The 26,440-nt window shown below is 36.3% G+C and overlaps 1 protein-coding gene across 1 annotated transcript in view; it reads right to left on the bottom strand.

Moving 5' to 3' along the window:
* Positions 1–26,440, bottom strand: part of LOC122718880 — a 139,195-nt gene that overhangs the window by 97,251 nt on the left and 15,504 nt on the right. The window contains exon 3 of the mRNA XM_043944256.1: positions 5,113–5,943. Within this exon, the coding sequence (XP_043800191.1) occupies positions 5,113–5,943 (831 nt within the window). The remainder of the gene's footprint in view (positions 1–5,112; positions 5,944–26,440) is intronic.

The raw sequence follows: 26,440 nt of genomic DNA, 5'->3' as shown, positions 1-26,440 counted from the left end.
CGAGAGAGAGAGAGAGAGAGAGAGAGAGAGAGAGAGAGAGGAGAACGCGAAAGTAAGAGCCCCGGCGCTACCGTTGCGCACTAAACGCATCGCCAACCTTCCTCGATCGATCGATCGATCGACGATCCAGGATTAACGCTGTGAAAAAAAAAAAAATGTCCAATATCAGTCATCGGTTTGAAGTTCATTTTTCTTTTTTATGTAACCGGCGATAAGAGGATTTAAAGGGAATCTTTTCTTGTATCTTAACTATCTTTTTCTTATATCTAAATTGTTCCAATCTATTTTTTTTTTTGTTTCGTTTTAATATTTCGTATATATTTAAAATTTGGATTATTTGGACAATTGGAGTAGAGAAAATTTTATACGAAACTCGAAAATAGTATAGTTAGCACGAATATGATATAATATATATAATATATGGGGAAGGATATTCGTTAAAATCCGTTGGTATGGGCGCGGTTATATACGGATTAAATACCTGGAGCGCACACATTGTCAGCAATCCCTTCGCATACGAGGCATATCGCGTTTCACGGGGGTAAAACGTCGCGGAGCGCGACGCGCTTATGCAAATTCTTCGCTCGGGCCCTCTGGACACGATAAAAAGCGCCGATCGTCGCGCGCATCTCCGTCCCTTGACTTTCGACGTCCCACGTCCCTCGACCGAGATAGCGGAGATGTATGCAGTACCGTGTGCGTATCGTGTATCGAATAACTTTTTTGCGGTGGTCGGGCGCACGATGCCTCGTTAATTTCATCGGCTAATGTGTATACACTTCGTATTTTCGGCATCGACGCGGAAGAATTTCGGATTGGACGTGGAATTTTGTCGTTTTTTCTTTTCCTCGAACCTCAACGTGGGACGAAACTTCGGCGAAAGGCTTGCTCGCGCAACGGAGAGATGCGCGAGAGATAAGGTGAAAGGAGGGTTTTAATTGGGGATTCTCTAAGGGGGAGGCCTTGTTGGATAACAAGGAGGCTTTCGATCGTGGAAGATGTTGAAATTTGGAGCATCTTCGATGGAGGGATCATCGAAGGAAGTTTGAACGACTTTTTACCCGAGACGAGATATCTGAAGAGTTGTTACGAAGAATGTTGATTGAGGTAATTAGTTGTGGAAGGAGAAGTGTCGATTTTGTGGAAAAGTTTAAAATATTAAAAAAAGGGAAAATGTAGCACGTTTCAATTAGAGTGAGAATTTTAATAATCCCCCCCTCTCCTCCTTTTTTTTTATTTCGACGAATTATATTCCGTGCCATTCGAAATTCTGACGATTAAATTTTTATATAATTTAATATGGCTATCGATGTTGTTGTTCGCTGTTCGAATGTATTTACGAAAGTATCTTTATTACTATCTCTTATTAAATATGTTCCTCCATATTTGCAGGTGCAACACCTATATATACTTTTTTATGTGAACCAAATTGCTAAATATTTTTCAAACATATAATATTTTATTTAAAAATTTCTCAAAAAGGGTGTATCGGTTCGAGCTGATTTCGAAAACGATTAACAATTACCATCTTTGCAGGCCATTATATTCAAGACGATATTCAAGAAATTAAACAGTGTCATTACGGTAAAAAATGTTTCTTTAATTTTTATGAATACGTTTATAAGAAGCTTAATAAAAAAAATAGTTTTTTTTTTACAATAATATTTACCAGTAAGATCTACCTTTTAAATATACATATCGTCCTCGATATGTTGAGAATACGTGAGCCAAAGTTACACCGGTGAGTCGCAATCACGCGTCCATTTCGCGCGTCAGTACTCGACCTGACTGCGAATTTCCGCCGTCCAATTAGCAGAACCTCGGTGACACCATGGCGGACGCTGAACGAGAGGGAAGCGGATAGATGGCCAGTGACAAAGGTAACGGGGCATCCAGTGTGATAGCCGCGACGTCGTTCGGCATCTTCACTCCGCGCACGTTTCGCGTTTCTTTCGCCCGAGCTGCCGAACTTCCAATTAAAGTCACCAGCTGAGCTGTCAGCTCAGGTGCCACCGCGTTCGTGCGCTTCGATTCTCAGATTCGAGAGAAGAGATAACAATGCGCTGATCGAAAACCCGCCTCTCGACAAGAGTTTCCGTGGAGGTGACAGATCTCGAACGAGTCTTTAACCATTGTTCACCATCATACGCGATTCGTGATATTCGTTCAATTTGTTGTTGCGTAATATTGTATGTAATTTTGTTACCACCATTTTGTTTTGTATCGTTAATGATGTACTCGTAGGGTAACGTAAATTGACCAATATGAAATGATAAAATCTAAAAAAGTACGAATAAAATATGAAATATGAAAAATATCCGATCGAAATTTCCTATTTTTCTTTGTAAAGGTTTAATAATTATACGGAGATCAGTGTAATACGAGTTACTTTATGTAAAAATCAATAAGATACCAAACTTATTTAAGTCGAATCGAATTAGATCTAGTATGGAGAATTAAATAGCAATAATTAAAACGAAGTTTCTGCATTAAAAAACGAGATGAAACCAATCTTGCAGTTCGTATCTCCATCGAAACACAAGCATCATCCCGTTCCGAGGATCGAGCCAACCGAGCGGCGACCATCCACGTGGACGTCCGAGTCAACGGTCGTTAAATTTAATGGGCCCGCTCGTTAATTCCATATACCGACGGTTTCGCGTACGCAATAACAAATTACGCAAACGACCCGGTTCGCTTGCTTCGTTCGTCTCTCCTCTCTCGCGGACGTTCGCGAGCATTTTCATAATATCGTTTCCCCGGGCCGAGGGAACGAGCGTCGTCAATTAAGCGTACGATGCTTGAAACTCGACCGACCGGCCGAATTTCGTCCCGACCAAGGATTAATTTCGAGGTTCGCGATAACGTTGATATTACCGATTCTGGTACATGGACGCATGCGCGAGCGCATGTGCGCACACGTACCACACGCTTGTTCTGTAAAGATACACCGAACGAAAATGCGCATAAAATATTCGAGAGATAATAATTAAGAGGACCGGTCTTCTGGTTAATTTGTGACTAAATCGTCGCATACAATTTAATAAATACGTTATGAAGATGTTATCTATACGCTTCGAAGACGATATTGTTAGATAAAAGATGGATCACTATCGAATGTGATTTTTTAGAAAAATTTTCTTCAATTTTCATCGAGTTATTCGATTCGATGAGAGATACAAGTTTCTTCGGTTAATTTTATATCGTTTTGTGGAAATTTCTTTAAAGCTATTACGTGTATTACGAAAGTTAGATTACGTTACTGGATTGTTTCCTACGATCGATATTCGACCAACAATTTCTCCTAAATCGAAGTCGATTACTTTTACCTAGAAACCTCATCGAGAAACGAGCCGTGCTCCTCTGTCGCAACGTTGTCACAGGGATCTTCGACAATTACTTAACCCTTGCTCTCCCGAGCGGGATTCTTAGATCGACAACGGCGGAACGGCCAATGTCAAAGGTCGTCGAATAATTGTCTGTCACGACGCGTCCGAAACACAGTGGTTTCGTCACCGTTCACGATTCTACGGGCTTTCGATCCCCGTTCCACCGCTCGGCCTCCGTGTATCGTACATCGGATCGCGAGTTGCTCTACGATTTAAGGAGCGTCTCTTTGTCGAGTCGTGACGACGATCAGCTTCGTTCCCTTCGTTGCGACACTCGTTCACAGCTGGTGCAAAAATACGAGCGGCTCTCTCGTTCCGTCGATCGCGTCGTTTCGCTTTTAACGACCGATCCAATAGCGTTCTCTCTATCGAAAGTGCACGGTCTTTTATTTAACTCTTGGGACTATCCCAAGGAAACTTTCATACTTTGATCGATATAAATACAGAATAAGCTTCGTTTTATTATATGCGATTATAAATTGCTTATATCGAATTTTTACATTTTCTATCATTCCGAATCGCATATTCACGTATTCTAATGTACAACAAAAATACGATTTAGGATCTTAATTATCGATTGAATCCATTTATGTGAAATTCCAATTATTCCAAATATATAATATATATAATTCGCGCTAGATAAAGATAAAATCCACTTGTAATGACGCATCAATTGAAATTATATCACACTCATTTTCCAAAGAATAATTATAAAACGTTTCACTCGACGCAATGGTTTTAAAAGCTCTCGAATCGTTCTCGAAATTGAGATTCTATCGTCCACGAAAACTTGCCAAAATTCGATCTCTCGTCGAAACGTCGATATATCACCGCGATTCCCGCGATGGAAGAGGATCGGTTCCCTTTTTCCCAACCAGCGTTTCCCGCTGGTCGAGCAGGAGGCGAGCCTCGTTACGAGGTTCGACTGGCCGTAATCAATTTTACGCATTGATTAATACGAAGTAAATGAATACCTGGGAATCGTTGCGGGGCTTTCGATGGCGCGAGCTCGCCGAGTCAAGAGAGAGAGATGATTTATCCGGCGTGGGTCGAGGGGTGGCCGCTCGTCTCGCGTAATTATCATACGACAGCCGATTAAAATTGCGGCCGTGCTCGCGTTCAACATCAATTTCAAGCTAATTACATGCATTTTCGTGTCTAGGAGCGGACCAAGCGCCCGTAAGGGAAAAAATCGGTCGCTACGTGCGCCTATACCACCAGGTAGGCAAGACTCTCCTACAGAGTGCCTTACCCGATCGATCAGTGTTTCGCAACCTCTTGATGGACGATTCGAACCTCGTATTCGCTCGATCTTTATGGAAATAATAAAAATTCGAGACAAAGAATTCGTATCGTTCTCTCGTTAATTTTTATGCATAATTTAATTATCGTAATAACGTATCGATAACATAATAGTGATGGTAAAAAATTTTTTAAAATATATATATATATCGTTTTCTCGTTAATTCCGTTATGCATAATTTAATTATCGTAATAACGTATCGATAAGATAATAGCGATGGTAAAAATTTTTTAAAAGTATATATATATCGTTTTCTCGTTAATTCTTCATTCATATGCATAATTTAATTATTATACCGAGTGATAAGGTATCGAGCGAAGAGTCTTGGCTCTTGCTTTGGCTCTAATACAAGTAATATCACACACACACACACACATATATATATGTTATATTAGTTAAAGAGAAATGAATTTCACTCACTGAAACGCGGCGAAAGCGAGATGGCCGTCCCCGTAACACACGTCCTTGATCCGTTTCCCGGTTTTCAGCTCGTAGCCGCGCAGCTTCTTGCGGAAGCTGTGCTTCGCCCTTATCCACGGCACGCTTGACGTCAACCTCGGAAAATTCGATCTCTGATACTTGTTGCACGAAGCGCCGCGAACCTTCTCCTCGCTCCTCATACCCACGCAATTCTTCTTCTTATTCTTATTCTCACAAGCGAAATCGCCCCTGTTCCCCCCCCCGACCGAATCTTCCTTCCTCCCCGAGCCGCTCTCCACGTTGCTGCCGCTCCCCGCGCCCGCCATCTTTATCTCGCTCTTCGAGTTCCCCAGATTCTCCCCATCGTTGAATTCCTCCCGCTCTGTGACCTCTTCCTCCATGGAGAACGAGGTGTTCGAGGCGAAACACTTCCTCTTCTCCATCACGAAATCGATGGCGGTCGAGAATATGTCGGACGCCGACTCGGACGATTTCGACAGATCCAGGCACGGAACCGAGACACGCCCGGGGTCATCGCGATCCTCCCGCGATCCTCCTCTCATCGCATTCTCGCCCCGCCCCGTCGAATTAACGTCGTCGAAATAGCACTCGCTCTTGCACGAGGCCTCGTTGTAACTTCTCACCTTCTCGCTGGTCGAGTCGAGCTCCAGCATCGAGCCCCTCGACGAGTTTCGCAGGGTGAGCTCGTGAAGATTCGTCGCAGCGTCCTCCAACTCGGCTACGCGTTTCTCGAGCAAAGCGATCCGACGGTCCCGCGCTTGCAATAGGTAGAGGGCTTTCTGGGCACGCTGCTCCTCGTCCAACGCGTTTCTGAAATAATTAAACCTAATAATTTTCTGCTTTGTAAAAATTACTTATGCAATCGTGTCATTCGCTCCCCAACTTGACAATATTCATTTACCTTTGATTCTTTTAGAATAGCTTCATAAATAGATTTCTAAGCTCTTTACGTCTAATCTTATTTTATGAGTATTATTTTATGAGGTGTAATCTCATTTTATGAGTTTTATTAATAATTATCTTATGGTAATTTCATCGAACGCGGGTTTGAATGCAAAGAATTAATAATATTCTCGAAAGAAGCCAATCATTTAATTAATAATTAATAACTTTTAATTATTAACTTAATTAATTTCTCGAAAGAGATATTTATCATTGAAAAATCGTAAAAATTATCTTATGGTAATCTCATGAGGCCATCGAACGCGGGTCTGAATCTGGAGTTAAAGGGTTAATAATATTCTCGAAAGAAGCCAATCATTTAATTAATAATTGATAATATTCTCGAAAGAGATATTTGTCATTGAAAAATCGTAAAAATTATCTTATGGTAATCTCATGAGGCCATCGAACGCGGATGAATCTGGAATTTTAATAATATTTTTGAAAGATCGCGTGTCATTTAATTAATATTTAATAATATTCTCGAAAAAGATATTTGTCATTGAAAAATCATAAAAATTATCTTATGGTAATCTCATGAGGCCATCGAACGCAGATCTGAATATGGAGTTAAAGGGTTAATAATATTCTTGAAAGAATTAATTAATAATTGATAATATTAATAATTAATAATATATAATCATTTTTAATATATAATCATATTTATCATTGAAAAATCGTAAAAATTATCTTATGGTAATCTCATGAGGCCATCGAACGCGGGTCTGAATCTGGAGTTAAAGGATTAATAATATTCTCGAAATAATTAATTAATAATTGATAATATTAATAATTAATAATATTAATATTAATATTAATATTAAATATAAATATTAATATTAATATTAATATTAAATATAAATATTAATATTAATATTAATATTAAATATAAATATTAATATTAATATTAATATTAAATATAAATATTAATATTAATATTAATAATTAATAATATACAATCATTTAATTAATAATTGATAATATTCTCGAAAGAGATATTTGTCATTGAAAATTAATTAAAAATTATGGTAATCTTATGAGGACATCGAGCGTGGGTCTGAATCTGGAGTTAAAGGGTTAATAATATTCTCGAAAGAATTAATTAATAATTGATAATATTAATAATTAATAATATTAATATTAATATTAATGTTAAATATAAATATTAATATTAATATTAATAATTAATAATATACAATCATTTAATTAATAATTGATAATATTCTCGAAAGAGATATTTGTCATTGAAAATTAATTAAAAATTATGGTAATCTTATGAGGACATCGAGCGTGGGTCTGAATCTGGAGTTAAAGGATTAATAATATTCTCAAAATAATTAATTAATAATTGATAATATTAATAATTAATAATATACAATCATTTAATTAATAATTGATAATATTCTCGAAAGAGATATTTGTCATTGAAAAATCGTAAAAATTATCTTATGGTAATCTCATGAGGCCATCGAACGCGGGTCTGGAGTGCAAAGGGTTAATAGAGATGTTTATCGTCGAAAAATCGATGAACGATAAAAATTTATTGGATGGAAAGAGAGAGAAAGAGAGAGAGAGAGAGAGGAAAAGGAAAAAAAACAGGGTCTCCCTTTGTATTGTGGGCGATCTAATCTGGAAAATAAAAATCGGTGGGGGTGGGTCGGGGATCCGCGGTGAGGATTAAAGCGTGGAGCGGGAGCTTTTTACGGGAGCAGCGTCAATTAATATCCTACGGGGCCATTATTAACGTCCGTGGAAAGCGTCGGCGATGGTGGTGCGGCCGACGACTTAAAGTGCTTAAGGAAACCGAAATAAATTACGGCACGGAGAGAGGTGCATATTTAATTCGAGCAATTAATGCCGTCTTGTAAAACACGCCGCTGGGGTGGCTGTTGCCTGTGTAGCCCTCCCTCTTCCCTGGCAGTAATGAGCCCGATAAATCAACCGGCTCTGCACTCGAAACTTGGCGGATAAACTTTCGGTGCTCCTGCAGTTTCTTCTTCCACGCCGTCAAAATCGTGCGTTACAAGCCGAACTAGTCTAATCTGGTGGCCACTAGAAGGTTACCAGTGGAGAGATACTGCTCTTCCGATCTTCTTTAGGATATTGTTCGGGACAAATCGGAATCGAAAATTGAACCCTCTTACGTTTATTTATTTTTCAAATTTTAATAAATTTCATTTTATTTTTCGAATTGTGTTATAATAAGTAATTTTTTAGTGATAATTATTCTGAATTACGTTTATTTTTCTTGTATCGATAAATTTTATTCACTCGTTTTCGAATTGTGTCATAATATTTCATATGGCTCCTATATTCTAGTTAATTCTATTCTATTAAATCTTATCTATTAAATCTATTCTATTAAAAAGTTATATTCTAATTATTCTAATTAATAGTTTCAATGTATAGAGACATGTAGCGATAATCATCCTGAATTATTTTTCTTTTATCACGCCAACAAATTTTACTCCATTTTTCGAATTGTGCCATCCATAATACATATGTCTTCTATATTCTAATATTAGTTTCAATATCCAGAGACATCTAGCGATAATTATCTTGAATTATTTTTCTTGTATCACGCCAATAAATTTTATTTTATTTTTCAAATTGTGCCACAATAAGTATCTTCTAGTGATAATCACTTTAAATTATTTTTCTTGTATCACACCAATAAATTTTATTCTATTTTTCAAATTATTTGAATAGTGTCATTATATATAGCTCCTACTTTAATATTAGTTTCAATATATAGAAACATTTATAATAAATTTTATTCCATTTTTCGAATTGTGCCATTAATAATACATATGTCTCCTGTACTCTAATATTAGTTTCAATGTGTAGAGACATCTAGTGATAATTATCTTGAATTATTTTTCTTGTATCATGCCAATAAATTTTATTTTATTTTTCGAATTGTGCCATAATAATTTTAATATGCAGAGACATCTAGATAATCATCCTGAATTATTTTTCTTTTATCACGCCAATAAATTGTATTCCATTTTTCGAATTGTGCCATAATAAGTATCTTCTAGTGATATCATTTTGAATTATTTTTCTTGTATCACGACAACAAATTTTATTCTATTTTTCAAATTATTTGAATATATATATTATTTGAATATATTATTTGAATATATTATTTGAATATATAGCTCCTACATCTATAATACATATATAATTTTACTCTTCGAATTTTTCGAATTAATAATACATATCTCCTGTACTCTAATATTAATTTCAATGTGCAGAGACATCTAGTGATAATTATCCTGAATTATTTTTTTTTATTATGCCAATAAATTGTATTCCATTTTTCGAATTGCCATAATAAGTCTAATCTAATCTTCTAGTGATAATCACTTTGAATTATTTTTCTTATATCACGCCAACAAATTTTATTCTATTTTTCAAATTATTTGAATATATATATATTATTTGAATATATATATAGCTCCTACTCTAATATTTTTCGAATTGTGCCATTAATAATACATATGTCTCCTATACTCTAATATTAGTTTCAATGTGCAGAGACATCTAGCGATAATCATCCTGAATTATTTTTCTTTTATCACACCAATAAATTGTATTCCATTTTTCAAATTGCGCCATAATAATATATAACATATAATATATAATAATATAATATATAAATAATATATATAAATAAATATCTTCTAGTAGATAATAATCATTTTGAATTACGTTTATTTTTCTTGTATCACGCCGAACAAATTTTATTCCATTTTTCAAATTATCTGAATAATGTCATCGATAATACACATGTCTCCTATACTCTAATATTAAGTTTCAATATATAGAATAATATTAATGACTATCTAGCTACAATCATCCTGAATTATTTTTCTTGTATCACGCCGACAAATTTCACTCCATTTTTCGAATTGCGTCATAATACGTATCTCGTGAACGCGTGTCTCCTTCCACCCTAATATTAAGTTTCAATACGCAGAGACATCTAGCGGCAATCTACTACAAATCTACAAAACACTGCTTCGTATAGACTACTTCCAAAACTTCGAGATTATAATGAAATAAAGACGCTTCTCTTCCCATATAAAAATATCTTATATACCCGTGCGAATATTATCCACTGTGTAATATTGTGCACTGTTCATCTAAGCGCGAAATTAACACCATCCCCCTTTTTATCCAACGTTCGTTGAATCCTCGAGATGCGCCGCCTCGTTCTCGCGCCTTGAACAGCGCGAGAGCCTTCGATCTCGAGAAATCGGAATTAATAATATCGGATCCCTTATGTCGGCCGTTTAATGCGAGACTTTCTACGAGATCTAATTAAGAGTCGGGGTCGCATCGGTTGTTGAGGTAATCGCGCGCCACAAATCACCGCGCCGCCCCCGCACGGCTCAAAGACGTGCCGTATCGGCGCGAATCCTGCCCCCTCCCCCCCTCCCCCTCGATAATCCCGTGGATCCGCCCCTAAGGATCTCCACGCGGCGATTAATTAGGCATAAAAATCTGGTCGTTTGCGGGAAAAAAAATGCCGCAGATTGCTCCACTTAATCCCAGGCCGGCCGCCTTCTGCGCTCTCGGGGATGACGCCTCCTGACGTTCCTCCCCCACTCGAAATTCATTAAAGCGATATCCCATTTATTTCGAACGATCCCCTCCCTCCTCGACAATAATATAGGAATAAGAAACGCCTAATCCGTTAATCAAATCGACCCTCTTTTCCTTTTTCTCACTTTCCAATTTCGTTCAATTGCAATTTATTCTTCTCCTATATAAAAACTTAGAGGTTTCGTATCGGTATTTGAAAATTCGGGTTTTGAAGCTTTAGAGTTGTTTAAAAAAATAGGAAATGGATTTAATTTTTTCTTTTCTAAGTTTTCGTTTTCAAAATTCGAAATCACACGAATTTTCACGAACAAAGTTCAATTTCAACGAACGAAATTTACGTGACGATTCGATTTGAGAATCTCACTTGGACGAGACGATCTGATTCTGAGTTTAGATTCGTTGAATAACAGAATAGAATTTTTCAAACATGTGGCTTGAAAAAAATCATATCGGATAATAAATAAATAAAATTGAAACAGTATTTCAGGATCTAAATCCTGTAAACTTAATCACTCGAGTATTCACTGTACAAATATACGTAATATTGTGTGTAATTTTTTTTATAGAATTTCACAATTTGCAAATGTGAAAGACGTGGATGAAACTGGAGCTTGGATCGTGTCAAAGGAACAGGGACAAAAGGAAGCCGTTTCCGTATATACGAGCTCGTAATACGGCTTATTAAAATTACAGAGGAGGTGGGGAGGGATGGTCCAGGATCCCGACCGCATCCCATCCAGGGACGGACCGCGACAGGGCCAAGACAGCCGTGGGGTGGCAAGTCTGAGAGCAAGTCCATTCCACGTTGCCGCTTTGCTACGTGCACCAGTGGCGACTCGACCACCGCCGCCGCCACCGGGGATTCCCTCGTTGAGGAGGCGACCTTCCCCCTCGTTGGCGTGGATTAATGCCATCGCCTCCTTTGCTCAAGCAAAGCCTGGACGGTGAAAGTTATAATAGCTACGATGTATCTATGATTTATCCCACGAAACGTTGGCCGGAGAGCTGGTTCTGATTGAGTTTAATCGATCGATTACGTTCTTAAGGAACGAATTTGTTAAATTAGAAGGAATGAGAAATTGGATTGGGAGTTTCTATTGTCAATTTAATGGATTAATGATTAAGATGACAACTTTTATTTTTCTTCCTTTTGATTGGAGAATTATTTTATTATATAATGCAAAGAGTTATTTTGTATCATCTTAAATCTGTGTAAGGGTGAGAGAGGTTTCCTTATCCCTGGTTTTATACCACCCTTTGACACTTGCAACAGTTATTAGCTCGCTCTACTCTCTCTGACCTCTAACTGCGACATTGGGATGCGAATTTAATCGCTGAAATTCCGACAGGTTTGCGAAATTGCACGGAGGATAGGGTTTTAGGGGTGGTTTAGATAGTTGGCGGTTTTGGAATATTGAACCGAGTGATAGTAGGCGGTTTCGGCCGTGGAAATTTGATAAAGACGAGGGAAGGGGAGGAGGCTCGAGGAAAGAGGTTAGGACAGAAGAATATAATTCCTGTTCAAATGTAAATGTAATAAAATGTTGTAAAATGTAAATGTAAAAATTTGTGTAAATGTAATGTGTAAATGTTGTAAAATTTAAACTTATAAATTTGAATGTTGCCAGCTTACCATTTCATAGTTGTTTCTCTTCGATACTTCAAATGTAAACAGATATACACGCAATCACGTATAATCAAATATATTCGTTCAGCCAAACCCGTATTTTTTTATTTATTGTTTTGCCCAGTCAACAGTAAATTTAATTGTCGAATACGAATTAAAAGACGCGGTCCAATTGGATTGGATGACGTCCAATGGACGACGACGTCGACGACGATGCTTCTCGTAAATTTTCTCGAGCGCGTATCAAATCACTGTGTTTGATCTTTTTTTTTTTTTTGCTCGTCGGATAAAGAGAACGACTCTCTAATAAAACCGGTTCGCCGATTTTTTCCCCGCTAGTTAATTCGTTTCCTGGTTACGGTTCATAAAATGCCACCGCAGACGTAAAACGATTCCCTTTTTCTTCGCCTTTTTTCCTCCCCCCTCCTCTCGAGAACGAGAACGAGAACGCCTCGCGCTGAGTCGATTTAAATAATCTCGGACGGATACGGATTTATAAACATAGTTTCGCAGACTGCGAGTGCGAAAATTTTGCACCATCCATCGTAGAAAATTGAACTATTCTAACTTTGTACTTATGTCAGTTTGTTATTATTTATAACGTTCAAATGACGCAAAGGTTGCCAAGATGCTATCTCTGTGTTAAACTTAATCGAATTTTCGATATGGATCGATTATATGTTAAATGATAGGGAAAAATGTTTCGAATGAAAGTGTGGTTGTAGTAGCTTTACGGGATAGATAATTTGACGTGATTATGTTTTGGTTTTAAGGGGGAATGCATGCATAGAGGATATATTAATTTTTACAGAATAATAATGGAATTGTAAAGAGCTACGATGATGAGAATTATTTTTATCATCTTCATTCTTTACTATTTATTCCACGATCTCTAATGTTTCTGTAATTCTGATATTCTGTTATATCCATAAAATTATATCCGATTTGATTCGCAAAATCATCGTTCGATAAAATGGCGATAATTGCTATTCCATTTATTTTTGTGATTCCAATATTCCATCATGAAATATATTTCATCTCTACACTATTTACTCTTCTATAATTTTACTATTCTACTACAAAATATATTTCATCTTCATCATATTTACTTTTATAATTCCAATATTCTACCATAAAATATATTTCATCTCTATTTTATTTATCTCTATATTTTTATAATTCCAATATTCACCTTCATTTTATTTACTTTATACTTCTATAATTCTAATATTCATCTTCATTCTATCTTTATACTTTTGTAATTCCAATATTCTATCATAAAATATATTTCATCTCTATTTTATTTATCTCTACACTTTTATAATTCCAATATTCACTTTCATTTTATTTACTTTATACTTCTATAATTCTAATATTCATCTTTATTCTATCTTTATACTTCTGTAATTCCAATATTCTATCACAAAATATATTTTATTTCTATTTATCTCTATACTTTTATAATTTCAATATTCATCTTCATTTTATTTACTTTATACTTCCAATATAATTCCAATATTCTATTATAAAATATATATTACATTCATTTTATTTACTCTATATTTCTACAATTCTAATATTCTACCACAAAATATATTTCATCTCCATTCTATTTATTCTATACTTTTAATTCCAATATTCTATCACAAAATATATTTCATCTCTATCCTATTTATACTTTTATAATTCCAATATTCTATTACAAAATATGATCCATCCTATTTATTCTATACTTCTATATTCTACTACTAAATATATTATTTATTCTATCCTATATTCTACCACTAAATATCTTATTTATTTTATACTTCTATATTCTACCACTAAATATCTTATTTATTCTATATTTCTATATTCTATATATTCTCTGTATTCATATAATATTCATATATATAATTCTATATATTCTCTATATATATACTATTTACTCTTTTATAATTCTACTATTTTATCACAAAATATATTTCATCTTCATCCTATTTATACTTCTACAATTCTAATATTCTACCATAAAATATATTTCATCTCCATTCTATTTATATTTTTATAATTCCAATATTCTACCACAAAATATGATCCATCCTATTTATTCTATACTTCTATATTCTACCACTAAATATCTTATTTATTCTATATTCCTATATATTCTACTACTAAATATCTTATTTATTCTATACTTCTATATTCTACCACTATATATATATACTATTTACTCTTTTATAATTCTACTATTTTACCACAAAATATATTTCATCTCCTATTTATACTTCTATTCATTCTATTTATATTTTATAATTCCAATATTCTACCACAAAATATGATCCATCCTTTATTCTATACTTTTATATTCTACCACTAAATATCTTATTTATTCTATACTCCTATATTCTATCACTAAATGTCCTATTTATTTTATATTTCTATATTCATCCATATATATATTATCCATATATATCCATCATTTCTATATATATTCTATTTACTCTATAATTCCAATAATCTACCACAAAATATATTTCATCTCTATACTATTTACCCTTCTATAATTCTACTATTTTACCACAAAATATATTTCATCTTATCATTCTATTTACTCTATACTTCTATAATTCCACTATTCTACCACAAAATATATTTCATCTTCATCCTATTTATACTTCTACAATTCTAATATTCTACCATAAAATATATTTCATCTCCATCAAAATATGGTCCATCCTATTTATTCTATACTTCTATATTCTACTACTAAATATCTTATTTATTCTATCCTATATTCTACCACTAAATATCCTATTTATTTTATACTTCTATATTCTACCACTATATATATTCTATTTACTCTATAATTCCAATATTCTACCACAGAATATATTTCATCTCTATACTATTTACCCTTCTATAATTCTACTATTTTACCACAAAATATATTTCATCTTATCATCTTATTTACTCTATACCTCTATAATTCCACTATTCTATCACAGAATATATTTCATCTCCATCTTCATCGATTCGATATACGAATCGATCGATTAAAAATGGCGGACGTCGGATGAGATCGCCTCCTGAGAAGGCGGAACCGCGACAACCGGAAGAAAAATCCGCTCTGCACGCACACACACACACACACACACACCTTTTCCTTATTGGCGGCGATATTAATTACGATAATTGCCTTCCGGATGATAAATGATTCGTTCGTGGATGCGTCTATCGAACTCTGGGCCGCCAGATTCCAGGGCGACAACGATCTTCGTAATTAAACTCGAACGCTAACGAATACCATCGACCACGAGAGAGGATCGAGGACCTCTTCGCCCGCCTTCCTCTCGATTTTAACGCTTTCTCGTCCTTGGTCTCGATTATCGATCGGCCCAACAGCCCGTCGTTATTTATCGACGACCCTCGTACAACTCGCCCCTGCGAATAATACGCCCGTGCCCCCGATTTACGATTGTGTCGTTGCTTGTGCGAGTGCTCGATCGCCGCACGATAACGGCGGTTTAATTGTCGTAAATTTCGAAAGTGAGCGAGTTTATTCGAAAAGGATAGGTGGAATATTAATTGCTCTCTCGCTAGGTTCCGGTCAATTTTATGACGGATCTGCAGGTGGCGCGATCTTATCGTAGTTTTGGAATGCGTACGTTGAAGAATGTTGAAGAAGAACGCCTAAGTGCTCGTTCAATTTTCATTAAAATTAAGAAAAAGGGATCGAAAGTGAATATACATCCCTAAGAGAAGAAATTTATTCGATAAAATATTGCTTTATCAATTAATCAAGAAAAAATAGAAAGTGTATGTATGAATCCAAATTAATGGATAGAATATATAGATCCATGAAATAAATATCGTTTGAAAAAGCTCGGGAAAGTGAATATCTCTAAGAAATAAATTTCTCATCTCTAAGAAAATAAATTTATTCAATAATCGCATTATATATTGAATCGAATAAAAGAATGAAAAGTATGCATGAATGTAAATTAATCCATTAAATAAATATATATTTGAAAAAGCTTGTATCGAAAAAACAATTAAAAATAAGAAAAAAAAAAAAAAAGAGTGGAAAGTGAATGTATATCCCCAAGAGAAGAAATTTATTCGATAAACTATTGCTATTATAACTATTATATAGGAAACTAGTTGAAAGAATAGAAAGTATACGTATGAAAATTAATGGATAGAATAATTAATCCATGAAATAAATAATCGTTTCTATCGAAACAATTTCTTTCTTTCCCGATCATTAAACTATCCTCGAATCGAAGATCCATAAACGATGATTTCTCGATAGGCGAGCCGTCCCTTCTCGAAAATAAAAGCGTGTCGAAAAGCGGCCGGTACCATTAGTCGTCGAGCGTGAACCGGTGTCGAAGGAAGAAAGAGAAAGAGAGAGAGAGAGAGAGAGAGAGAGAGAGAGAGAGAGAAGCATCCGGTGAGTCGGCTAATCTGCCGATTCACACGAGGCAAGGACGTGGAACGGCCTCTTGAAAGGTGGCCCGAGACGGCGACGCGGACCCATCCTTCTTGCCACCGCATTTACAATCGTTAGCGAGCCTCCTCGGGGATCGTTTAGCGTAATTACGCCTCTTGTCACGCCACGGCCGACGACCGATGCCCGGCTTATTTTTCGATACGCCGACCCATCGAGCGCCATCTACTCGCTCTTGATGGACGCGTCCGGGGTTCCCTCGAGTCGAATCACGGACGGCCAACATACGGTTAATAAGAAAGTTAGTAGTCGAGAGTTTTTTGAATCTGGTTGGTCGATACGACATCGAGACATTTTGAACGAAATTTTTAATCGTATTTGCAAATGGAAACGATTGGAAAATTGGAAATCGAATTCTCTTATCGATACTGTACTATTTTCTCAATCATTTGTTCTCCTGGCCAAACGAAAATTTCCTTCTACAATTTCAATACGTTTCTGTTAATTCATCGGATTTTTCGTTCTCCTTCACAGCTCGTAGATTGGAACAGAATCGTAGATGGACAACGGAACAATCGAATATCTTTGGTCCGTCGTGCACCACGCTATAACACACCGGACATAATCGTCCGGTTAATTCGTTGACCAGTGGACAAAAGATACCGGGCGAGATTGATACAACTGGTCGATGTTTCTCGCCGGGAACCGATCCCCTCGACGGTCTCGCCGGTTTTACCAGCCTTTACCTTTTTGCCACCGGCTTTTAAAGCCCGCTTCCCGCGCGATTTCTTTTCGCCGCGTCGTGGACGGGTTATTATGCGGCTGATAATAGCGGTTGCCAAGTTAAATACGATGGAGACGCCTTTTGTGAGAAACTGGCCATAAGATTCTTTCGAATGGGTGATATTATGCGATATTACGCGGAAAAAGTGGAAGGAACGTGATCGGGTTCAGCCTTTTTTCTATATAAATGTTCTTCATGCCTCCTATGATTGCCTCGACAATGTACAAAACAGCGTATCTTAAACCTTCTCCGAGTATTTCTGTATATTCCTCTTTATTTCGAGTCGTGATCCACACAAATCGGACAGTTAATGATTTACCGTGTCCATTTATGAGAATACGAGGCTGAAAATAAATTAAAAATTAGAGGATGAATCTAAGAAGAAAAATTTTACGTATAAATCTAAAAAAAAAAAAAAAAAAAAAAAGAAATTTTTTTTTGGACCCATCCAATAGCGATCTTACGATTGAAAGACAACGTCAGCCGTTGAAACAACGAGACAATAAATCTTCCATCTATTAACCACAAAGAGAAGCATCGTCGATTATCGTTTTTTTCATTGTTACATTTCATCGGGACAGAAGCTATCGAAAAATCTTCTTTCTCTTGAGAACAGAAGGAAGAGAGAGAGAGAGAAAGAGAGAGAAGGGAGGAAGAGTCCAAACGCATTCCTTTTACAAGGATGCCCCCCCTCCCCACCTTAACGATCTCTCGCGCGATACAGCCTAATGACTATGAGCGCCATCTTCCCCGTGTCCCGATACGGCATTCGAAGAAAAGCAGCGGGCATCCGTCAGAGACCTCCGCTACGCCAGAAATCGAGCTGCAAGTCACGCTACGTCGGGAGTATAGGGCGAGAGAAGTGCTTCCATACACGCTTGGACCTTCGTGCTTTTCCTTTCTTCCTCCTTCTCCTCCTCCTCTCTTCATCGTCGAGATATTTCTTCTTGCTATCCCCTTCTTCTCCTCCTCTTTTAGGCCATCGCTACCGAAGAAGCGGCTAGGAATCTACCTTATTGACAGGTTCACGGCTCCCGAAGATATTCTTTCTGCTACGGTATACGTATATATATATATATTTCTTTTCTTTCCTTGCTTCCTCGTCGCCGTTATCCTCGAAATAGTCGGCTCAAAGGGTTACCCAGGGTGACTGGGTATATTTTTGGGAGACGATTTTATTTTGAGAGGTGGAAAGGAGAATTCACTTTTGGAGAGAAATTGGGTGTATTCGAATCGAGGTAATTGTAATTACGTTGGTTTATCGAGTTACGTTCAGAATAGAGTTTAAGGCGAGTTTCCAACTATGGTTAACAAAACACGATGATTACTTACGTCAGTGTAAGGCATGTCCAATGTAAACTTAAGTTGTTATCTGTTAATCGATATCGAATATTGCTGGTCACTGGCTCTGGGAGGATAGAGTTTGTTAAGGTTAGGTAAGGTTAGTTTTGAACCGCTGTCAACGGTACACGATGCTCTCATGTAGCCATCTTTTAATTGCAGAATCGAATGAATGAATCAATGAAGTAGTTATTATCTCTAAATTATTAAATGAATTTTTAATTAAAATTCTGAAATTTAATTATAGATTAATACGATAAATAGACTCTATAAAATTATAGATATATATATATATATATAAATAATAATAATAATAAATATATTTATATATATAAATTAAAAATTATATTAACATATTTAAATAAATAATTAAAAATTTTAAAAATTTAATAAAATAAAAAATTAATATTAAAAAAAAAAATTTATACTAATAATTTTTAATCTTTATTATTTATTAATAATTATTTTAATTTCATTTCGGATATTAAAGACATATTTTGATTTATAATTTATAAACAAAAGAATATAAATTACGTTAAGTACAATAGCGTATATTTAATTAAAAATTAAATGAAAGAGTTTTAAGCCTGTTCTTAACTTTTTAAAATGTCTAAGTGACTCGAGCTGAAATCGACGACGACGAAAGTCAAATTGATTTCAAAAAATTAATATTATTTAGATGGATAAATTTTGATTAATGATAGAAATTTACCTATCACCCTCGTAAGGTGCCCTTTTAACAATTTTCACAACTTAATCCCAATTTGATTTAAACTCGTATCGAGTTATCTCTAATAATAATAATAATAATAATACATATTTTCATGTTTGACAACCTTGCAAGGACGCGCAATTACATCATTCAGAAAAGATATGAAGCGAAGAAGTGAATGCCTACTTTAGATGGGACTTGGTTGGAACGTCGAGGTAAATTTACCGAGTCTTGCCCTTATTATTCCATCCACGAAGTCGTCGAGTATTCTCTCTGTCTAGGACATCCTGCAATTTCGCGCGATAAATTAATACAGTATCACCACGGACAACATAAATTACGGAGCACAAGGAATTATTGACATTTCCACCGATATTAATACTTTGCATTCGGTATACGTTCGATGATGATTACCATAATAATTATAGGCGACTGGTTTCGCGAATAATTACGCGTTTAACGCGTTAAACGAGGAAGGATGAGAAGGATCTCGGTCTCGAGATTTATTTTTTACCTTGACACAGATACAAGAATAATTAATGATCTTAAATTAAAGGATTGTTGTAACGGTGTTGATCGATGCTGAATATGACACTCAAAGACGATTTTAAAAGTGTGTAGTTCGAGTGTGTGACTCGATATTTTTTAAAAAAAATTTTCTATATTAATTCTTTTTTTATTGCTTTCTCGAAAATTCTCGGAATTTGTATCTGCGAATCGATCAGAATAGCAAATTAGTTTTCCCATTTTTCCGAAATTTTTAGAATTTTTACTTTTCAAAGCAAGTATAGAATTTTTCCACCAAGTTATTCGAGCGCCATATATTACGAGAATGTCGATTTAATGGAGTGGGAAGGCGCATAAAGGGTCGTAATTGTGATAGTTCGCGGAATCGCAATAGGATAGAGTTACGCGGTACGGGAGACGAAAGCAATTCATTAATCGATATTACGCTCTCTCCTCGATGTATGTATATATCAGGAGGCAAGGGGTTCGAATTGAAATTACTCGCGTATACACGTTTTGATGGTTTTCCAAGCACCCTCCTACTCGTTTTAATAACCTATAGGGGCTTTGGTTGCCCCAATTTTCGTATAACTAAACACACAACACTCGCTGTACTTTTTCATAAATTACAAATTACAAAATATTGATAAATTATCAATATTTTCATTAAAATTAATACCATTCGATGATAAATATTTCGGAATTTTTTTCAATCATCTTTCCCTAAATTTTGAATATATAAATGTAATAATAATGTATAATATATAAATAATAATAATAAATATATATATACGTTTAAAGTTTTATATCTTTTTTTAAACAATATTTAAAAATTATATAAATAAAAATGCCAATATATTCGATGATAAATATTTTTTTCAATCATCTTCCCTTAAATTTTGAATATATAAATGTAATAATAATGTATAATATATAAATAATAATAATAAATATATATATATACGTTTAAAGTTTTATATCTTTTTTTTAGTATTTAAAAATTATATAAATAACAATGCCAATATTAAAAATTATCTACCAATCCTTTTGAGATAAACTCGTCCACGATCGAGATAATTTGAGGTTAGGAACCTAAAACTCTCAAATACATATCTTATAAAACCCATAAAAAAAAAAAAAAGGACCAGAGAGCGCCACTACTCGCCGCGCTCGACCTAACCTCAAATTGCGAAGCTCGATGGCGAGCGAGCTCGTTAAGCTCGGTACGGCCACGGTTGATGTGTGTTCGCGGGTAATAAAGTCGGTGGACGTCCAAGGCAAGAATGGTGGGTTTTGTGTCCTGTGTATACCGATAATGGCGCCACTTCATCAACCGTTCCGACCCCTCTTCTTCTACTTCCTCCTCCTCCTCCTCCTCTGCTTCCTCCTGCGGGACGACACAACAACAACAACACACACGCACGCACCTCCTCTCCCCCTCCTCCCTCTCCCTCGTTCCGGCAGGAGGCCATCTGTTTCGTCATTACCCGGCGGCCAGTAAACCACCCCCTCCCTCCACCCCTGTCCCACGGGTGATACATCGTGTTTTCTTATTTGGCGGACGTGCCGCGGGAAAATCGTCCCGGGAAAATCGAGTGATTTGTCCGGGAGGTGTTAATGGCCGGCCGTATACCGCACGCCATTCGGATGCTGTGGACGCTGAACGATGTTTTTCCGCTTCTTCTCGCGACTCCTTCGACGATCCGGTCACGTATAGGGGGCGATATATACGTATTTTGCGGATAGGTGTTCGTTCGAAGAGCCCCCGCTTGTTCGACGATCGATGATGGGGATGATTCGCTTGTTCAACAGCGTTTTGTTCAACAGAGACAATGGTGGAGAGCGGTTGGTTGGTTGGTTGAAGTTTGGACAGAGTTCGAATTGAAACAACTCGTGTTATTGTATATTTGCGTCAAGTTAAGTGGTTTTGTTTAAGATTGGATAAATTCTCTCCTTTTCAATATTTCTTTTATCTTCGAGAGAGATTCGAGGGGAAGATGTTCCAGCATTCATTTTCTTTCTATTAAAAGGTATCTACTTTGAAAGGAAGGTATTTCGACGTGATATTAATGATATCAAGAACGACACGGTGATAGGTTTAGATAAATAAATAAATTCTAAAGATAAAAATAGCGATTCCATAATTTTCGATCGATGTCCCTCCGAATTACACGTTATTTATTATTTACGTGTATTAAGATATTTTAAAGAAAATTCTCACGACAATTAATTCGAAATTCTCATTTACCGAACGCGAGAACGAACGAAATAGCCGGGAAAAGATGTCGAAACGGCTATAAATTCTGACAGACGTATAAAAATCGTGGCGACTTCACATGCCTGCTGGATCTAATTCAACGTGTCGTCGTTGCGGATAAATAATCGCACGGTGAACCTGTTAGCATTCTCCTCAATTAGTCACGCGATATTAAACCAGCGAGGAAGCTTCTTTCAGCGCTTAAGAAACAGGCTTGCATCGGTTATGTAACTTAAATATTTCGTGTTAGCTATAGGTTTTATAATTTTCTAAATTCTAATCTAATTTATTCGAAACGAATATTAATCTTTCTCAATGTATCATTATTCTAACTATTCTATTCTAATAATTTTTTAGTTATCAGATTTTCTAGAAATATTATGCACGACGTGTATAATTTCAACAATTTAATTTGTCCATCTCGCTTCGAATCGAAATTAAACATTCCTTCCTTCGAACAATTCGATTCCAAGGTAGAGAGGATACATCTCTGATCAATAAGAATAATACAATAAGAGTCAAAGAGGAAAAGAGGAAACGACGACCTTCCGTTTGAATTCGTCGAAATTTATCGCTTTATCCCACCTTACATTCGTGTAACGCGACCAGCAGCAACGAACTCGAATAATTGCGCGATCGAAATTGTATTCCGATGTGATTATTGCCCCATATAAGCGGGACTTAATTTATAAGGCGAGCTACTTATAACAATATCCATAGAGGTGATTCCCATTACGACTTTCTCCACTCGTTCGAATAAACGACGTGTTCCCGCGTTTACTTGCGATTTATTGCATCGCCATCCGAATGAAATCTATTATGGATGCACGTATAACCCTGTTTATATGTGTACGAGCAGGAATATAAACGCGAATCACCGTTTCACCATGTTCTCCTGATGCAGATATATGTATATAAGTACTGTGTCGAAAGTAGCGATGGATATAAGTGGCTCGCGAGCAACGTTCGCTTAACCTTGAACTGTTCCATCAGCCACCATTACAATTAATTCCAATTGAAAAATGAAATGTTTGAGGAAATTTCTAGACTAAAAATATTCAATTTTTACCCCGGTTTGCATTCTAAAGATTAAAATGACGAATTAATTTGTTAAAGCGCGCCGTATAAGGAATCGAGAGGACGTTCCACGAAGCAGTTAAAGCAGCGAAAGAAACGAATCGAACCGTTAACCGTTGGCCAAATAGAACGGTATCGTCGAGAGAAAGAGAGGGATGACTTGAACGAGGTGCTTCTAAATTGGATGGAAGGCGCGTGGCGCGCATGCCCGGTCGTGCATAACCATCGGGACAAAAAGTATCCGCGATCTTGTACGAACGTCCGCAAAGTATCATTCCAAGTATCATTAGCCGGGGACCTCGTCGCTTGCGGTCGATTCTTGGTCATCGATTCGAGACCAGAATCGTGGCGATGGTTGCGTGATTGTGTCTTCTTTTGACACATTGTTGCGTCAAAGGTATCGTATATCGACGTCCATTTTGAAATGTTTATTCCATCGAATCAACAATGACCAATCTTTCCAATCTATTTTATTCCTCGTATTAATATATTCATAGATAGATTCAAATGTAAAATATCCAACGAGTCGCTTCGGATAAGAAAATATTCGTCATCGAAATGAAAACGACTAATATTACACATTTCAAGACTATAAACCAAAAGCGATCACAAACATAATCAACTTTCGCGAGTCTCCAGTCAATACGTACGTACATATATGATCCAAACAATTTGTGCAATTTGGTCGCTTTGACACAACGTCATCGACTTGATCATCAAAAGTTGAAACGACAAATGGAAGCATACGAAGATACGTATGGGAGGCCCAGGTTCGCAATGTAACGAGCAACAACAAACGAGATAGTCACACGAAAAAAACTTTATGAACGGTTTTTATGAGCGCAATAATCCGCTCGCGAGTAACACAATACAGGCTAATTATAGAGGACGAGGTCCAAGCTGGCGGACAGGCATTAACACACGGGTTAAACTCACGGCCACGACAGCCTGGGTGGCTTTCCTATTTTTGTCTTTTTTTTCCCCCTCTCCTCCTCCCTATGCTCCGTCTCCGTTCCACTTTGATCATCGGCGACGCTAATGCGTCTCTGTTATTTCAGTCCTTATCCCTGACAGCTAGACACTGGCTCTGAAACGCGACGGGACAGACTTTTTTCGATTCGTGTAAACCGATCTCGAAATCTTGCCTGTCGATCGAGTTTTCCTTTGGCGACACGTGTCTTACCCGTAACGAAGCTTACGTAACAATGTATGACAATTCCCTTCACTGGAATTTTTGGTTAGAGCAATATTATTTGATGGTAAATTTTTTTCCAACAATGCGAATAATTGTCTTTGAATATCTATTGAGAGGTACATCTAATCTCTGATCTATTAGTAAATAAGATAGTCAATTCTCGATGTCATATTTGAATATTTCTTCGAGTGAATCGAAAGAGAGTAATTTTATACAAGTAAAAAAAAAAAAGAAGAAGAAAAAATGAATCGTCAATGAACGTGTTAATCAAATTTATCGGCAAAAAGAAGATTGTCCATCTCGTTCCGTAAAGCACGGGCGCGGTAATATAATCAAAGCGAAACATTTTGCATTTTCGACGCGTCTTGTCTTCGTTTCATCTCTCGCGCGGGCGAGGGAGAGATCGATTCGAGGGGGGTGGGCGCGCTGGTTGCAAGGTTGGCCGGCAAAAAATGAAAACGATTTGCGGTCGGTATTACGGGTGAAATCGAGTTTCGAGCCGAGTTTTTCTCGGAACCGCCTTCGTTCGACCGCAAATCGCTCCAATTTTTCCGCGTCGCGCGATGCGTCCGCGAAACGAACATTAATACGCGAAATCGAGTCGTAATCCGTCCGTTGCCCCTCTACCGCTACGTAAAACGGAATCGAATTAGTATGGTTTCGTAGACGCCATTTTTCGATATCGACGATCCTCGATTTTCGATTTAATTATAGGTATATAATTAATTAGTTTAATTAATTAAACAATTTCGAATTCTAATATCGTTTTGTATTAAAATAAATTCTTCAAAATAGAATTTTGAGTACGATCACATGACCTCGGTTTATAGTTTCGAATTGTCACGATTCGTTAATATCGTTTCACAAGGAGTAGAAAAAATATACATAGATTATATTTCTTTAAAATATTTAAAGTGTTTCGAAGATATTTTTCGACGCCATTTTTGACAATCCTCGATTCTCGATTCAATCAAGGTTAAATAATTTCTAACGTCATTTTGTATGTGGAAAATAAGTTCTTCGAATTTCTTTTTATTCTTTGAAATAGGATGTCATTTTGAATATGGTCACGTGATCTCGGTTTTTATATACGACGCCATTTTTCACCAATATCGATCACGTGACTAATAACACGACGGTTATAAATTCGAATCGACAAAGTTGTAAGTAAGTAAGATTTTCTCTTCTTTGGGAAATTAAATTTAAAGAGTCTTTTTTCCCCGTTCCGTTTAATAAAATAGAACGAGTTGAACGTTCGAAGGATTTAATTATGGCCGAGGTGGAAGTGGAAACAAGGTCGAGTTCCTTCGACGACCTTTCGCTTCGTGGAAGGAGGCCCGGTGATTCAATTTGTTTTCGAGTTTTTCTGCGCTCGAACGTATTAGCATTCGTCTCGCGGAGACAGTATCAATTACAGTGACTGATCGAGGGAGGCCGAGAAATAAAAATCTTTCCCTTCTGCCGGAATGCTCGCACGGTTTGCAAATCGAAGACAAGGTCGTGCCAGAGTATACGCGCATCTCCTTTTCTCTAAGTTATATCTTATTGCATCAATCTATTTTTTTTTTTTTTGCTATTATAAACATCGATAAAAATTGTAACTCGAAAATCGCAAAAATACGCAACTATGTTGTTCTTTATCGCTTGCTAAAATGAATCGAATGCAACGAATAATGCGAACGAATCACGAACGTGCGAGTAATTATTCTTTTCTGCTTAGATTCCGTTCTATCAGCAAACCAGTTACGAATATTACGTATCACGTATTAAATCAGACGAATGTCAAATAGAGAAGTCAACATCGTGATCAACTATGCGAAAA

The sequence above is a fragment of the Apis laboriosa genome, unplaced genomic scaffold (assembly GCF_014066325.1).
Source record: "Apis laboriosa isolate Shangri-la unplaced genomic scaffold, ASM1406632v1 scaffold68_cov148, whole genome shotgun sequence".
Taxonomy (NCBI): Eukaryota; Metazoa; Arthropoda; class Insecta; order Hymenoptera; family Apidae; genus Apis; species Apis laboriosa.
Note: the sequence above shows the minus strand (reverse complement) of the source record. Positions and strands in the feature narration are given on the sequence as shown.